The 17684-nt window shown below is 38.2% G+C and overlaps 3 protein-coding genes across 5 annotated transcripts; 1 reads left to right on the top strand and 2 right to left on the bottom strand.

The window, feature by feature from the left end:
* Positions 1 to 60: 60 nt before the first annotated feature.
* Positions 61 to 8665, bottom strand: LOC105188110 (ras-related protein Rab-32B). Of its 2 annotated transcripts, XM_011149402.2 has the most exons (8): positions 8269 to 8665; positions 4692 to 4779; positions 3976 to 4434; positions 3272 to 3304; positions 2833 to 2929; positions 2599 to 2655; positions 1900 to 2141; positions 61 to 483 (listed from the first exon to the last, which is right to left on the bottom strand). In XM_011149402.2, the coding sequence occupies exons 3-8, from the start codon at positions 4106 to 4108 to the stop codon at positions 362 to 364; spliced, it is 684 nt and encodes a 227-aa protein (XP_011147704.1). In that variant the 5' UTR covers positions 4109 to 4434; positions 4692 to 4779; positions 8269 to 8665; the 3' UTR covers positions 61 to 361. The 2 variants fall into 2 exon arrangements, with proteins under 2 accessions (XP_011147704.1, XP_011147703.1); XM_011149401.3 differs by lacking the exons at positions 4692 to 4779; positions 8269 to 8665 and having other exon boundaries at positions 3976 to 4678.
* Positions 4786 to 8223, top strand: Ndc1 (Nuclear division cycle 1). 2 transcript variants are annotated; one of them, XR_002162972.2, is made up of 2 exons: positions 4786 to 7371; positions 7448 to 8223. XR_002162972.2 is itself a non-coding variant. In XM_019843578.2 (1 exon), exon 1 carries the CDS (start codon positions 5536 to 5538, stop codon positions 7273 to 7275), a length of 1740 nt encoding a protein of 579 aa, XP_019699137.1. In that variant the 5' UTR covers positions 4786 to 5535; the 3' UTR covers positions 7276 to 7459. The 2 variants fall into 2 exon arrangements, 1 of the variants encoding a protein (XP_019699137.1); XM_019843578.2 differs by having other exon boundaries at positions 4786 to 7459.
* Positions 8666 to 9635: 970 nt separating the features above from the next.
* On the bottom strand, positions 9636 to 13963 carry LOC105188108 (WD repeat-containing protein 36). The gene is made up of 3 exons (XM_011149398.3): positions 12258 to 13963; positions 11640 to 11917; positions 9636 to 10511 (listed from the first exon to the last, which is right to left on the bottom strand). The coding sequence occupies exons 1-3, from the start codon at positions 13795 to 13797 to the stop codon at positions 9651 to 9653; spliced, it is 2679 nt and encodes an 892-aa protein (XP_011147700.1). The 5' UTR covers positions 13798 to 13963; the 3' UTR covers positions 9636 to 9650.
* Between the last annotated feature and the right edge of the window lie 3721 nt (positions 13964 to 17684).

The raw sequence follows: 17684 nt of genomic DNA, 5'->3' as shown, positions 1-17684 counted from the left end.
TCGCCAAAGACTCCAGCCAACAACAGTAGATTGTCATAGATATTTTGTTATATATTTTAAGTGTGCAACTTGTAAAGATTTGTTTGCGCAGTAGATTATATTTTGACGCGATCAACAGGAAAAGTGACGTAACTACAAAGATTATAATATAAAACAATGTTGTATGTACACTGCTGTAATATATGAACCTTTCATAAAAAGATAAGTTATATCGCGTTGTTTCGCCGTCGTTTCGCATGAAGTTCCTCATGTTCAATCTTCGTGTTCGGCAGTCTTTCAGTCGTTCGCACATTGTTCTCGACGATCGTGCTCCGATGATCGTGTGGACAAATTGACAATCCCAAACCGATTGCACGTCATTCTATTTGCAGCAGCTAGATCTTTCGCGATTCAGCGAGACCTCGCGCAATCGTATCGAGTCGCGTATGCCGCCGTCGATCTTCGCACTCAGCACTTTCTCTACCAAGTAACGCATCGCTGCATCTGCAAATTCAACAACGTGAAATTCGGCAAGTCCCGCAAATTCGATAACGAATGTAAAATTACACAGCATATATGGTCTACACAGTGAGCGAGAGATAGATTCAAAACTAAACCTGAACCAAATTTTCGGTCAGGGTTGGGAAAGTTATTTTGTGTAAAAATATCTAGTTACAGTTATGGCTTTTTTCATTGAAAAAATAACTAGTTACAGTTACGAGTTATATTGACCTTCAAAAATAACACGTTACAGTTATAGTTATTTAGAGAGTAAGTCGTTACTTTTCTAACGAGTCGTTACTATTCAATTACTTTTTTACAATAATAGTGCTATTATTTTAAATTTCGTATTTGTATAAATTCCTTCAATTTTATATAAAAGTAGTTTGTTGATTATTATATATTCCTTATATTGCATATAATTTTTATAAATTGGATTTATCAAGCATACAGTTTAAATAAATAATAATTCATATTTATTTTTTAAAACTATTCATGACAACTAGACAGAGAAATGTCCAGTTGTTCTTGTTTCCAAGTTTTTACCACAACTCAAATATTTCTGCATATGCTGATCATGGCATTTTACAATCCTTCTCCGAAGATTGAGATGTTTTATCTATTGCTCGAATTTTTTATATAACTGAAATCAGCGCACTTCACGCTGAATGCAGATTATATTAACAAAGAAGAACTGCCGACGCGCATTGGAAATGTCCAATAGGCATACAATTTTTTTTCGAAAAAAATAAAAAGGTTGCGTTCAGAGAGGAGACTATCAGTGCTATTGCATCATGTTTTACATCTAATGAACGATAAAGATAGATGACGCAATAGCGCGTTTTCCAAATGCAGCCAGAATAACTGTATGCTTATTGGATATCAACCATCGCACGTCGCGTTATCGTGCTAGTCTGCCAGAAATTTAAGTTTGAAATATGTGAAGTAACTATTAAAGTAACTGTTAAATTAATTACTAGTACAATCAAACAAATGTAACTAAGTTAAGTTACAGTTATAGGGCAGGTTGTTCCAATTCCTTGGTAAGTTAACTGATAGTTAAATCATTTGTCTGTCTTTGTCTAAACTGAAGAAATAACAAAGATAAACATTTGATTTAACCATCAGTTAACAAGAAGTTGGAACAACCGACCCATAAATAAAAAAAGGAACAAAGTTAAGCTATTACCCAAAAACGAAAAAATAACTAACTATAACTTCGTTATACATATAACGAGTTACTTCCCAATCCTGTTCTCGATTAAAAGAATCGGTTAATTATTGAAGATTGGGGAATATATGAGATACAAATATGAATATTTAAACCAATCGAAGTTAGTCAACTCGTCAACTTCTATTATCTGATCTACAAGGACTTTACTTTTCAATAACCGGTCTGAGCTTCGATCCGATACCCACCGACGTTAGTGTTATTTTTCGCGGAGGTCGCGTACCAGGCGTCTATGCTGTTCTCCCTGCAGAACTTGGCGACCTGCTCGTTGGTCACGGCGACCGATATGTCGCACTTGTTTGCCAGCAGTACGATCGGTATGCTCGAGCCGTCCGACAGGGTGACCTTCTCCCTGAGATCGCACAGCCACTTCTTCATCGACTGAAAGGTCGCCATGCGTGAGATGTCGAATACGAGAGCCGCGGCCACTCTACACACAGGTTAAATCAACGAGCGAGGAATCATCAGTTGAAAAGAAAGAAACAAACGAATGGACGAACGGACGAGCAACATTTTCAGTACAATGCGAGTTATAAATCTTGCTAGTTTCGTCTCGATAATAATGCAATATCTTGGACAGAGAACCAAGTACCCATAAGTAAACAAATGTACCCAGTCAGAACGATAACGTTGATTCGAGATTGATTTCATGTGGTTGAAATGGTTGATGAATCAACTTTGAGTCAACGTTGTGGTTCTAATTGGGTAGAGATGTTTGCAACTCCCGTGTCGTAGATGTTTAGAATAGGGTCGTGTTTTCATACAGTGTCTCGTTACTCCAAAAGGATTTTTTTCGCTCTGTGAGAGCCATCTTGTATATTGATCGCACTGAGAATAAACGGAGCAAGGTCGATTGGTTTCAAGAGTACGTTTAAAGTCATATTTACGCGTATTTGTAATAAACCCTCGTCATGTATCCGAATCTCTCGTGGCCGGCGATATCCCTGAAATTCAGAATTGAATTATCGTTCTCTGCTGCGGTTCTTTCTCCTCGACGAGATACAGTATTCAAATAAAACGGCAAAGAAGGAAGACTCGAGGAGAAAGACAGAAAAAGGGTAAAGTAAATAGAAATGTGATAAGGACAGATAAGATAGATGCGAGTGCACATAGACCAGTACCATAGCTGCAAGTTTATTTTAGTGTGTGGATCCCAATCGAGTGATTTGATCGCAAAGTCGGCGCCTATGGTAATCTTGTAATTCGACGAGAACTTCCCTGCAAAAGACAGTTTCGGTGTGCAGTGGCGCCGGCGTGCGGATTAGCAGCGGTCTCGCAGCTGCGGCCGCACGCGTGCATTTTTTTTTTAGAGAGCACGTGTCTCTCAGAGCAGATGAGCCGGTTTGCATGTGCGTATCTCATTTCCTCTTCTTCGAGTATACACGATAATCTCTCGACGAGATCCGAATCGCACTTGTCTCTGCGAGCGCGACGGTAATCGGTCTCGAGGCATTTCACGCGGACGCCCGTCCACGCTGACGGCTGTCAACGGGTTCTCGTGAAACGACTCTCGAATCGACAATAAATAGAGAAAGAAAGAACGAGTAATCGCGCAGTTACCTTCCGTGTATCTCCGAACCAGCGCGGTTTTACCTGAAATATAAACATTATCTGTGAAAGACCGAAGAAAGAAATATCGTGCGATATGCAGGTTTCTACAAAAAGAAATTTCTTCGATTTTGTAAAAGATATTTCATAGATATCTTTCAAAATTTGTTAAACTCCAGCACACAAAGTTGAAAGAACATTGCTGCAACATTACAACATTGTTTCAACATTGCAGCGATGTTGCTGCGACTTTTTTGTGTATAGGTAAACTTCAAGTATACTTAAAGTATGCTACAAAAAGACTTCTATAAGAGTTTTGTAAAACTTTGATGGAAGTCTTTTAACTTTTTAAAGTCACTCCGAAATTTTAGAAAAACATTGCAGTACACTTTTATGAACGAATTTAGATAGCACAATCAGATTATTCTGGATGCGTCTTGTACTAACTGAAAAAGTTTCATCCACATAATTTTCTCATAATAATCGCATGCAACCCATTGAACAAACGTGATCGTACACAATTGATGTTCGTATGATCAATAAAATCGGGATGATTATCGGGCAGATTGTATCCGCCTATCTTATCGCGCAGAAGAGAACGTTGTAACATTTTCTGAAACGTCAACGACACAAGCGATGAGTCGTGTGTTTAAACGCCAGTCGTTAGTTGAACAACGCCATATTAAAAAACAGTTAAGCAAATTCACATCACTCACCGACGCCATAGTCGCCGATCACTAGGAACTTGAAGAGATGCTCTTTCTGACCGAAGTTCGAGAGGACGAAATCCGAGTCCCTCCGCGATCTTCGCGAGTTCATGTTTGCGGACGTTCGGTCGACTCGCAGCATTTTATTGCGCCTCGTGACTCGCGCAACACTTGGTCGTATCGACGGCGAGAATGATAAACAGAAGGAGATGAGAAACGACTGACCTCAGGGGTCGACTTTCTCCATCTGTTCGCTTCCTCTGCGTTGGGCTCGTATCAGCGTGTCGTGCGATAGCACGTGAGATATCAACCAGTTACACCGTCGCCGTAAACATCAGAGCTGCAGACTTTAATTAGGCTATTTCTAATATGTACTACACTGCAACACAAGTGTCCCTCTCGTGCCACGAAAGATAATTGTTCACGTTCCTTCGAAATATTTCCGTTCTTGATCCGTCGAGAAAGACGCTAAAACACGCTCGAAAAATATATTAACTTGTCATAACCGTTTTGACGTTTTAAATATTATCGCAGAAAAAAACTGGAATATATCGTGACTTTCATCTTTCACTGGTATTTCATCGTTTCTGTCGTCAGATAGCATAATTATTTGTAAACAAATTTGTAAACAATAACTCTCGTTTACCTTCGACATATTTCTATCCATGTACACGTTACAGCACGCTATTATTTAAACATTAGTTCAGAATATTGTTTTTTCTCACCCTTATTTCGTATTCGGCTTTTCAAGCTCATCGAAATCCTCCATTAAGAGTCGCTGTTAGCTTTTCCTGATAAATCATTTCTTCGATCCTGTATTTAAAATTACTGCGATAAAATTGGTGATCGGGAAAGAATGAAAGTGCAGAAGTGCAGAAAGTACTTAAATGAGTCTTTACGAGTCAATATTGGTCCAGCATTTAATATGGGATTTTTAATTGGCTGCACAGATCGATGCAAGCCAATCCAACGATAGCTCTAGAATAATTTTCGAATTCAAATTCAAATTGCGTGTCACGCATTGGACATTCGACAGCCAATGAAAAAATACTTCCTAGAGGCATCAAGATATCGCTGGCTGCAGTTACTAGAACGACGAATACACTTGTTCTCTTCAGCTGCACTTTTCATTTATTATTCTCCTCTCCCCGCTGTTCCCAATACTTAGATTATATTTCTTTTAATGCAATTATATATCTATTGTATATTTCTTGATTATATTAATCTTGCAATTAAAGAAACAATTCCGGTTCAAATACAATAGTTCGCGGCTGCGTTGCATCTGTTGAATTGCGTTCTTGAAAAGAAGTCATATGCTCACCATCTAGGTAACGTTAGGTTGCGGCATTTTGAAATGTTAAATGCACGAAGCAATGCGTGTAACTGTTCGAATGATCGCAAAGGAAGTGAAATCGAAGAATTGTGTGATGGGAGACGTTATAGCGTGCTAGTCGGTTTGGAGCACACAGTTCTTGAAGAGCCTTATCTTACGGCGTACACACGAACCGAACTGATACTTCCGCTGTGACGAGGACGAGGTACATATAGAGGTTAACCGGCTTCAACAAGATGATCGAAACCGTGAAAAAGAGCTGCAAGGAGCTGCTGGTGCAACGAATGCTGCTCGCCAGCGTGTCCAGCGTAACGTTGCAGTTCTTCCTCGTATGCTGCCTCGTGCTGTTTGCGAACCTGAGCGCGGACTATGTGCATTGGCTGCACGCGACCTGGCTTGCTTTCACGTCGCTGCGTATGTGGATCTACCTGTTGATCCTTACCTTGGTGACCTTCCTGCAGGGTTACCTCTGCAGCAAGATCTACTTGCGCAGCCCATCATACCACAAGAGCAGATTCGCCAGGTTATGTGCGATTCTCACGACACAGAACCTGCTATTGTGCGCCTCATACATCGTCATCGGCGGTGTCCTGGTCTGGCTATACTTGTCTTTGATGGGTGGTAAATACAGTTCGCCGGTTATCGAGTGCAGCATCGGTCAGGGCAAGTGTCTGGCCGAGAGGTATTATTTCTTGTTGCTCAGCGGCTGCTGGAGTGGTTTGTACTACTCTGTCAAGAACAACAACGTCACTCGCAGATACTTCCGCTTCCCCATCATAGCGCAGTCCAAGTTCTCCCGGCTGAGACGCAGCGTCTACACCATACTGCCTACGTTGATACTCTCCTCCATTTGGTCGACTATGTACTATACGATGATTTATTTTTTCTTGGGTTCTTACTATCGCACTGCACTATACACAATTTCAGTACGGTCGGAGCCATCTGAAGCTTTAGACACTGTGTCTAGGCTTCTAAACTTCATGTTGATATCGCGACTGTGGCTGTATCAGTTTCTCTTTGTGTTGACGATCAGCAGCATACATCTGCTCTTTGAAGTCTACATGACTGAATGGGTTTGGTTCAAAATCGGCACGAGCGGTGCCTTCAGTACGGACGATCCTGAGTTGACGCTCGCTGATGCAATCTCCATGGACAAGGTACCGATAATGCAACACTTGGGCTATCTGGATCTAGTTAACATAGCTCAGAAAGAACAACGCAGGAGGATCTTATTGTTCACACTCAGCCAGCCAGGTGGCCATCCCTATAACTGGAATTGCGTGGTGCAGAGATGCATGAATCTCTTGAAGAACTTCACCATTGACCTCAACACCATATGTTTAAAGCCACAAGATCGGATAGTCTACAGCAGCCCAACTCTGACAACAACCGGCACGACGAGCATGCAGCATAATGACTACTTATACCGCATGCGGAAGCTGGTGCAGGATATACCGCCACCGACGATGGCAACGTGCGAGACTGGTGCGAAGGAGACCGTTTGCAACAGCTGGTGCTTCCAGAAGTTCATCAAGCAGAAACGAGATGCCTTTGTAGCGTATCTGCTATCCAAGCCACTCATCAACTATATCTTCGGCGAGCAGGAGGACCACAAGATCCGTTATGTATTATCCAACGGTCAGCTGGTGATCTGGGCCGCCGAGGCAATTTCGTCGCTGACTGTGTTCTCCTTGACCGAAGATTCCTACGGTATCGTGCAAAAGGACGTGCCGACCATCATCTACGTCCTGCTGTCGGTGAAGCAAGCTCTCGACAAGCTGCACAAGTCGAGCATGTCCACGAGGAAAGTGCAGACGGACGACAAGTTGATCAGGGAGATCTTTATGTCTTTGCGCAGCGCGATCAAGCGCAGCCTTTACAGAATCGTCACCAACTTCGAGCCGTATATCAACGAGTTGTATCTTGAGCCGGTGAAAATAGAACAGCTGCAGAGCTACTTTAATTACAAGGAATGAATTGTAAATACTCATATTCACACACACCACAAAGTGTACTTATGCGATTTATCAACAGAAGCTTCATGAGAAAGCGTAACATTTTGGAATTATCAGGTGACATACATTTTTCCTTTTTTCTATTTTTTCTTCCTTTTTTAACTTTGATTATCGACGGAATACTGCGTTTCAGATTTATCACGTTCATACGTCTATGGATTCGAGTTGTAAAAGTTTTGTCTTTTATTTATAAGGGACGATGCAATGGTCGCCCAAAGTTGTACAGTCGAATATATTTGCATCGAAATGTGTTATTGAAGTTTGTAAATGCAATTCTGTGTGTATGCAATGTAACAGACGCACTAAAGAAAATAACAGATATCTCAATGTAGATATATTATTCGATATTTGTATATATAAAGTATAATTGATAATAAACGAATATTTTTTGAACATATTTTGAGTCTGTCATTCTGAATATCGATATTCATGTGTTTTTATTGTGTATTGCTCAAAAAGTAATTGTGAAATCATTCCTAGTGGATATGGTTCTACTAAATATTTCAGCCCATAAGAATTACAAATATAAAAATAAATAGTTGTCATATGAATGCTGTGACAAAAATTTAGTAAGGCTCGTACTCTGAATTTTCTTTTATCACTAAAAGTAATTCTAAAAATGGCTTATAGCCAATCAAGAATAACTTATAAGCCACTTTTAGACTCACTTTTAGCGATAAAAGAGAGTTCAAAATATAAGCCTAAGAGTTCAGTAAAGATTCTGGTGTGTCAATAGAAATATTACATACGTATTATATATACATACAATAATATTACATTCGTATTTACTTATTACACTAAAATTTGTTTTTACAAATTTGACATCTAAGACACATCAGTCATTTAAAAAACGTTCAGTTTTGAACAGTATACTCGGTTCCAAGCCTCCAAATGCTTTTCTATCTGGCTAAGGACCACAGCACATTCATTCTCATAGCGCCTTATACTACTTACGTGAGAACCTTGCGTTATGCAACATGTAAGTAAATCTTACGGCAATGAGAACAATTTTCATCTTTATTATGTTACCGTTAGGTTTGTTCGCGTTGCTTGCACTTTTGAACTTTTATATCTAATGCCTGTTGCACTCGGATGCGATGAACGATATTGAATGAGAGCTCTTCTTTCTAAAGAGAAGCCGGTGTGCAACAGGCGTGAGGTATAAAAGTGTCAAAAATGTAAGCAACGTAAACGGATCTATTACGTTACTGTTCTGTAGAATTGGCTTACATGTCGCATAACACAAGATAGCGTAAAGGTTCGTCTACAATAGCTGTAAGAGTAAGGCTGTAAGGCTGTAACGTAAGCTGTCAGCGAATGAAAATATTTCATTTCGTGCCTTGCAACCTTACAGCCTTACTCTTACAGTTAATGTAGACGAGCCTTAAGACGCTATAATAATATACGGATCCTAAGTAGGGTTGCCAAATCCAAAAGTTAAAATTACCGGACATTTCTTCTTTGGTAACAAACCCAAACCGGATTAAACCGGACAGAAATAATAATCATAACGTTACATTAAATACAAAATATGACAAGAATTTATTTACAATATTAATTTCTAAACAATTTTATAAACAAGATTTGATTGAATAAAATAATAAACTATTACTTTTTTAATATATATATGGAATGATGGATTGGCAGATCATCTACTAGATGGCTTTTCGTGGCGTTCGATCGTTTATAGGCGCTTGAAACGGAGAAACGTTGCTAAAAAATCTGAACTTTCATTCCATTGATTGGATATAACTTAAAAACCGGACATATGACGTCCGGTTTGACTTATTAACCGGATACTGGACAAGACTTCTAAAAACTTGACAGTCCGGGTCAAAACCGGACAGTTGACAACCCTAATCCTAAAGCATCATGCGAAAGAAGAGACATATGAGAGATAGGGCAAGAGCACAGGCTTTTGCATAACACATAATACATAACACATAAGAGAATAAACCAATTAGTTTCCTTCATTTCCCTCCTCAGGACAGAAATGAAGAACTCTGATTGGTTGATTCTCTTATGCGTTGTGTATTGTGCGTTATGCAGAAGTGTGTGCTCTGGCCCATAAGATCACCGCTGACTCGTGCAGCCGCTATGATTTTCAGCTATCCGGCGAGACAAGGATAAACAGAGATTCGCTGTTTGTCTTTGTCTATCTTATATCAATCGTAGCATGCAACAAAATCTACTTGCAATTACCATACGATAAATACGCTGGAGAAGACTTTTATTCCTGCCGCTGACATTACGACTCTACGCGGAGTTGTCAATGCGGAATTCTCGACTAAAAGACCAGGAGCCGTAATATACCAAAACAGTTTCACTTGTTTGTGTCACATCTTTTTTAGACTTTGTACAACACTAATATTGTAAAACAGTTTATCTCGTAGTATATGCCAGTTCTTCTTTTGTATTTCTTGAAGCACTCGCATATAATCTCGTAATGTATCCTTTTCTATTAACGTCCTGCTGTGCCATTTGAGGAACACTGCCAGGTACGCCTGCGATAGCTCGAAGTCCGTCTGACGTTGCATCATGTAGTGAATCATCTTTATGAATTGCATCAACAACGACATGGACAAAGCCTCGTCCATAGATAACGACTGGATCTCGAAATCAATGGCACTAGCACTCATAGTCTTCAGTTTCTCCACCACGTCTGAAAAGTCGTCAGTCGTGGCGGTAGATTGCAGACTTCTGCTGAATAACGTAAAATCCTCCAAAGTTGGATTCGTATGCACCTGTTCAGAGTTCTGGTTGACCTTAACGTTCGAGAAGTCGAAGCGCAGATCAAGTGATGGAATCGTGGGTAGGAAAAAGGGTGCGCTTTCTGATACTTTGAGCGCTTGTTTCGGTTTGTTTCGCTGCTTGATGATGTCGATGTCAAGCAAATTTTGCCACCTCGTTTGCGCCACAGCGGACATTGTTATGAGAGCAGCATCAAGCTGCTCGGGCGACACATAATCTGGCTCTACGGCGACGACGTCATTGTCCTCGTTGAGCTTCTCAGTGTCCATAGACGTGCCGGGCAGTTCTACTTCGGGCACTATGTCGTCCTCATTGATGGCTTTCAGCGAGACGTGTGAGAACAGTATACGGTTTGACCACAGAAACACTCCCAGGCTGCCAAGATGCGCCGTCACCAGAAACTCGCCGGTTGGGGAGAAGTGTAGTGACACGCAAGGCTCGGTTACCTGCAAGTATACTCATTATGTTAACTCATTATGTAAACATGTTCTTAACGCGTATCTCTCGTTAACTTAAATAAATAAAGGATGTTCATTTTAGCTGAACTAATAATGTACTGGAAAACTTTATTCCTTTTTTTTTTCAACGTAGTTTATATACTTGTTACACTCTAATGACAAAACAGTGCAATCTATTTTAGTTTAAAAAAATAAATCTAATATCCTGGATAGCTTAACGTACAAAACTTCTAGTGTTGCAGACTATCGAATTTAAGAGTTTCTGTAAAAAAAATTTTTTAAATATCTCTTGGAGTTTTATGTTTTGTTGTTTGGTTCATACCACTACTTGTGTATAAATTTCAAATATATAAAATGGGGAAAAAGGTTGGACTTCCCTGAATAATTTTGAAAATATACAAGATAGGAAAAATGTTAAATACAGAAGTTGTAGGATTTTTAATGACATATCACATAGCAGTACTAGTATGACCTTGAACAGGTCATCAAAATTATGAGGTCACCTTGAATTTTTTAAATAAGAACCCTCATTTTTCATTATACCTTTTCTACCGATTAATTTGAATAACTTTCGTCTGAAATCTTTTTTTTTTTTTTTTTTTTTTTTTTTTAAGGAAAACTTGGTAATTTCCTCATGATGTTTGATGATTTTAAAATTTCCAAAGATCAACAAGTTAGGATACTATTGTGACAGCATATTCTTGACTAAATAGAGTACTAGACTAAATAGAGTAAAAAAATCTAGTACCACTTTTTCTTCCAATAAACAGATACTGAGATATCGTAAATCAAATATTGGAAAAGTTGTCAAGTTTAAATATCTCAAAAAATATTACGTAAATAAAAAATGTTTCAAACAAAAGTTCAAATTAATTGGTAGACAAAGATGATATAATAAAAAATAGAGGTTTCTACTTAAAAAGTTTAAAATAACTATCCCATAACCGTAATGCTGTTGAAGATCATACTAATATTGCTATGTTAATTGCTTGCTTAAAACCCTACAACTTTTGTATTTAACATTTTTTTTTATGTTGCATATTTTCAAAGTTATTCAAGGGATCTTGAATAACTATCTTCCCCCCTCCTTTCGTATGATTATCACGTGGAGTTTACCTCAAAGATGTCTATCATATGTGAAGATGGTATATCCCAGGTACGAATAGTACAGTCCATAGACGCTGTGATCAACCACCTGGAGTCAGGGTTGAAGCAGGCATCTGTTACTGGGGCCATGTGTCCTTCAAAACATCGAACTATCTTCCTGGTATCCAAGTCCAATAAAACAATGTTGTAATTTTCTAAGCACATAGCTACAAGAGAGCTCTCATTGTGATATCGTATCCATTGGACCGATTGTTTCAGCTTCATAATCGTCCTCGCATCAGTCATATCTAATAAGAAATAGGAATGCATGCTATATCAGAAAGAAGAAATATTTAGACTTGTCGGGAATAAATTATAATACTAAATAATTTATATTGCTACATGATGTGGAATCCCAGATGTATTAGGAATAAGAAATTGCGAATTAGAATCTGGAATTCCATGCATTGACTGGTTTTAATTCTGATTCGTTTCATGTTGATTGATTAAGCTCCATTTTTCAATCAACACATTCAATCTCCAATATTTAATTTGATACAGGCTTCCTCATTAAATTCAATTACTCTTTTCCTCATCAATCAAATGTCTAAACATCTACCATTTACTATACGACTAAAGTACACATACCTTCTTTGGGCTTGAAATCCCAGAACTTGATCAGCTTGTCTTGGCCAGCAGTCATGACAGTTTGCATTAGATCGTCGACCATGACACCCCTGACAGCACCTTTGTGAGCGCATTTCTCATCTCCGTACGATGCTCTATGGATACCAGATTGGATATTGAATCTGTCCACATGTCCTGTACTGTAACCAATCACGACAAAGTTGCCGCACTTGGTAATGTACAGGCTGGTTGCTGTAACGTTTTGATTGCGATTTTTCTGGAACCTCTCGGGAACCAGCTTCAGCTCCCCCATTTTCTGTAAATAAGTCGACCACGTGGAGACTACAGGCAAGTCGAAATGTATGGCTGCCACGTTGCACCATTCCTTCTCTCTCGTCACTTCAGCGGAGAGATCTATGATCGGTGGCATGATCAGCGTGTCCTCTTCCAAACGAGACTTTCGTTTGGAAGCTTTCCGATTGAACGACGCTTTGCCTAAACTTTTGTTTAATATTTCTGTGACGGTGGAGAACAGCCGAAGCGATGAGTCGCCACCTGTGGTCAACAGGTAATTACCATCGTTCCCATAGAAGCGGACCAGCCTCGGTGGTTCGGCATGACCCTCTCGTATACGCAGAAGCCTGCCTGCGCCACCGGTCGTGTCGAATATCCACAGCTTCAGAGAATTATCATCTGAGGACGAGACCAACATCGGCTCGTTCGGGATGTACTTCAGTCCGGTAACGGCGGCGCCGTGCACTTGAGTAATCTGGTTCTCCATCGTGCGCTGTTCCAGATTCCAGAAGACGATGTGACCGTCTGGACTGCCAGTAGCCATGATCGGCTGGCCATCTGTTCGGAAGCTGATGGATACCACTGAGCCCCAGTCCTGCATCAAGTCAAAGATGCTCTCGTCATACTTAAGATTGTGCAAGATAATCTTGCCGTTTTGCAAGCCTATAGCTGCTACATCCAATGCTGGAGCTTGCTCCAATGCAGTGATGCTGCTACCCCATCCCTTGAATGTGTAAATCATCTTAGCTTTCTTGATGTTCCACAGTTGCAACTGACCTTGCTTACTGCCAAACAAGATTTTGTTCATGTAAGTATTGGGATGCATCATTGCGGTGATCTTAAATATGGTATTGCTGAAATTCAACTCCAACAACATTGTCTCCTCCTTGATGTCCCACACAATCACGTTGCTTATCTCGTCGACCGATAGCAAATGAGCACCGAACGGTAGTAGGAGATGTACCGGGCCCTTGTGGCCCTTGTAGGTGTGCTTCAGGTCTGTCCCTCGACGCCATGCATACACATTGTTCGCGCTGGCAGTGTACACATGGAACGTGTCGGTGGCCATGGCGGTGATATCATCCGGGTGTAGGCCGGACACGGTCAGCAGCGTAAAATGCTTGCATCCATACGTGTGAAACGCTCTGCCGATGCACGTAACAATGAGATGCTCCTTCTTACGGAGGATGTACCGTGTCAACAGCGGTATATGATTGCTAACATAACCGAGCGCACGATTTCGTGCGAATATTTTACTGTGCACCATGTTGCAAGTTTTCCCTTCTCACGACTGTCCGAAATTTTTGATGCAAATTGCGCAGGTTATCATGCTTCAGTTTTATAATAGTGATTGAAACACTAGGATACGGTCGAGGTAAGTTATAAATCACGCGCACACTTCACACGCGGTATCCACGGCTGCATCCATATTGGATAACATGAATTATGCGACGACAAGACAGACATGCGATATGCTTTTTTTGTCTTACGTGGGAATTTTGTAATTTTTTATTGCACAGTGCTTCTAGCAGAAGGAATGTGATAAATCGGCTGCGTTTAAAAAACACAACGGTTGCAATAAAAAATCACGCAATAAAAATTATATGACTGATATATATTTTTAGATCTACGAGCGCTAAATTTAAATTCGAAGGCGCCATCTTACATAATTCGATGAGTACTATTTAATGCAATTTTAATAGTTCAGGGTACCTGTTATGGAACTCGTCGGAATCGATTCCGATCGAATTTATTCCGTTATTTCCTAGATTTTTATTGTCTTTTCTAGGGGAAACGGAATTATTCCGATCGGAATCGATTCCGACGAGTTCCATAATAGGTAAGCTGAAATCAGATTTTTAACCGAAACTCGAACCACAATTTATCGGCCTCTATAAAATTTAATTAACTTTAAACGTTTTTCATGAATCTTTAGCATTCATTCGTCGAATTATATTATGATATTTACAAGAACGATATTACAATAATCAATCACTTGTAAAATAAAAATAATCTATGTTAAAACAATGACTGCGTTCCGAAATTCACTGTCAGTACTGAAAATACATAGTTTGTGTCACGTATACCATAGAATTTCAGTGCTAGCAATGAATATCGGAACGCAGCCAATGAAGGTGACATCACCCACCTTACATCAATGGCTGCGTTCAGAAAACACAACGGTTACACAATGGTTGAGTAATTCGTCAACGTTATTGGTCTGAATGTAAGGATCTAACAGTAAGGACCAATAGTTACTAAGCGCTCAATGAGCGCTTTGTTTTCTGAACGCAACCATTGGGTGTATTCCATGGAGGTAAGAATATCTGGAGGGAGCATAAAGTATTTTTGAGGGCGAGGGGAGTGAAGTCTGAGAGGTGAGAGGAAATATCCGTAGCGGCCATCTTGGTGGTTCAAAAATAACATATATATAAGATACGATATATGTAACTCAAATCTATTTTCACGTCATACGGCGTGATTATAACCAAAGAATTTTGAGGTTGTGTGTGTTGCACATATTTTGTAATAAAAGTGCTTGCAATAAAGTTGTTTATATCTGTAATAAAGTGCTTTGCAATAATAAATTCACATAATAATTCATGCAATATGCCTGATTGTTATGCAAAAGACTGCAAGAGCAGAAAACACGTAACACGAAAAAATAAAACACAATTGAGATGGGAATACTCGCATGGCAGACTAATTACATTTCACAGGTATGTTTTAATACTATTGATTATTCAAAGTAAAATTATATTTTATATCATTGTTGACATTTTTTAAAGTAATTTGATAATTACAGAATTCCAAAGAAACCACAAGTACGTAAAAAGTGGCTTGATAGAATGGACTTAAATGACAGTAATGTTCCAGAAAATGCATTTATTTGCTCATTACATTTTGAAGAAAGTGATATGGACAAAACATCACTTAATTGTATTAGAATTAGATCTGGTGCTGTCCCATTTGTATGTATAGACATAGAATTATCAGTTTCAAGTATTTTATATTTTGTAAGACAATATGTATTAACAAAATATGTATTACAGAATAATATGAATATGAAAAATGACGAGTTTCCTGTGAAACGAAAAAAAATATTGGACTAACATAATTATAATTTAATGAAAGAGCAACAGAATCTTGATCCTGTAAAAATACAAAAAATACATCACAATGCAGAAAAAAGTATGTTAAAACATAATTATCTTATTATAAAAAATATATTATTTAGTGATCATCTTATTGTAACTGTTTAGTGATGTGGAGTTATGAATAATCTTATTTCTTATAAATAATTTCTTATAAAATATAATGATTCTTTTAATGACAATTATATAGATTATATAGATGATCCTGAAACATGAATCAAAGAAGCAGAAAATCTTGATTCCATGGAAATATGTGACAACATTGAACAAGGTATATTTATCAATTGCAATAGATAAAACAAATCATTTTGTAGAAACACTGTTAAGTGATAGCGGATTATTACAAAAATTTTATATTAATAATAAATTGGCCAGTGATTTTTAATAGTTTTGTTACTAGTTACTATAGATTGAATAATAGAATAAAAATTTAGCATTTCTACTCAAGATATGTAGTTACTTTTTTTTCCTAATAAAAGAATAATGTTTATGAAATTTTTTTCGGTTAGTTATATTTTTTCATCAACGTTGTATTTGATACAGTTTCCTAGACGAGTACACCACGTACTTCAAGAATTAAAAATCAAGGAATAATTGTTTCGCCATATCTATCAGAAAACACGCCACGGAAACAATCGTTGAAAACTGCGTTGATGTATACGAGAAAAGAATTTCAGAAAAAAATTAAAATGTTACAACAAAAGCAACGACGAACCATTAAGTGTGTTGCAAAATTGAAAGATGTATTGACATGTTTGAAAAAAAAAAATCTTAATGCAGAACAGCTGGATGTCTTAAAAGATTTAGGTAATTTCAACAAACAATTATTAAAACGTCAAGTTAATAAGATTAATAAAACTCCAACGCCTAAAAAGTATAGGCCAGAATTAAGATCGTTTGCTTTAACGTTGCACTTTTATTCGCCACGAGCGTATGCATTTATTCGAAAAAAATTTGATACTTGTTTACCCCATCCAAAAACAATAAGTAAATGGTACAAGTCGGTTCACGGTGAACCTGGTTTTAACGAGGAAGCATTGAAGTCCATTAAAAAACGTGCTAATTTAGTAAATTATCCTCTTTTTGGCGCTCTTATATTCGATGAAATGGCTTTAAGACAACATGTAGAATATGATGGTGAGAAATATTGTGGATATATAGACTTGGGGCCTAATATTAATTGTGAATACGGTATAATAGCAAAAGAAGCACTAGTGTTTCTTGTAAATTGTATTAATGGATCCTGGAAAATTCCCATTGGATATTTCTTTATTTCTGGTCTGAATGCAGAGCAAAAGTTCAATATGGTTCGTCAGGCATTAATACTATTGCATGAGCATGAAATAAATATATCTGTAACTTTTGACGGGGCTCCAGCTAATTTAACCATGTGCACACTTTTAGGATGTAATTTTAACTTTACATCTTTTCAGACTTATTTCTCTCATCCGATAACGGACAGAAAAGTTACTGTATTTCTCGACCCATGCCATTGTGTGAAACTATTACGTAATTGTATTGGAGAACATAAATCAATAATTGATGACAATGGTGATATGATCCAATGGGAACATTTTACGAAGCTTAATGACATTCAAGTTAAGGAAAGTCTACACTTGGGTAATAAATTAAGAACGCGTCATATACAATACCATAAACAAAAAATGAAAGTAAAACTCGCAATGCAAATCTTCAGTAATTCTGTAGCTGATGCATTAGAAATTTGTAAAAATGATTTACGATATACAGATTTTGCAAATTCGGCCCCAACGATAAGATTCATACGAATAATAAATGATCTTTTTGATATCTTAAATTCGAGGAACATGAAACAGATAGGGTTCAAACAACAGTTAAATAAAAACAATAGTTCTATAATTTTGGAAAAATTAAAAGAAGGCTATAATTTCCTATCACAATTGCGAAAGACAGATGGTCAATTGTTGATTTATTCTAAAAATAAATGTGCATTCCTCGGTTTTATGATATGTATCAAAAG

The sequence above is a fragment of the Harpegnathos saltator genome, unplaced genomic scaffold (assembly GCF_003227715.2).
Source record: "Harpegnathos saltator strain DR-91 unplaced genomic scaffold, Hsal_v8.6 scaffold806, whole genome shotgun sequence".
Taxonomy (NCBI): Eukaryota; Metazoa; Arthropoda; class Insecta; order Hymenoptera; family Formicidae; genus Harpegnathos; species Harpegnathos saltator.
The sequence above is the reverse complement of the archived record's forward strand: the minus strand, read 5'-3'. Positions and strand labels throughout refer to the sequence as shown.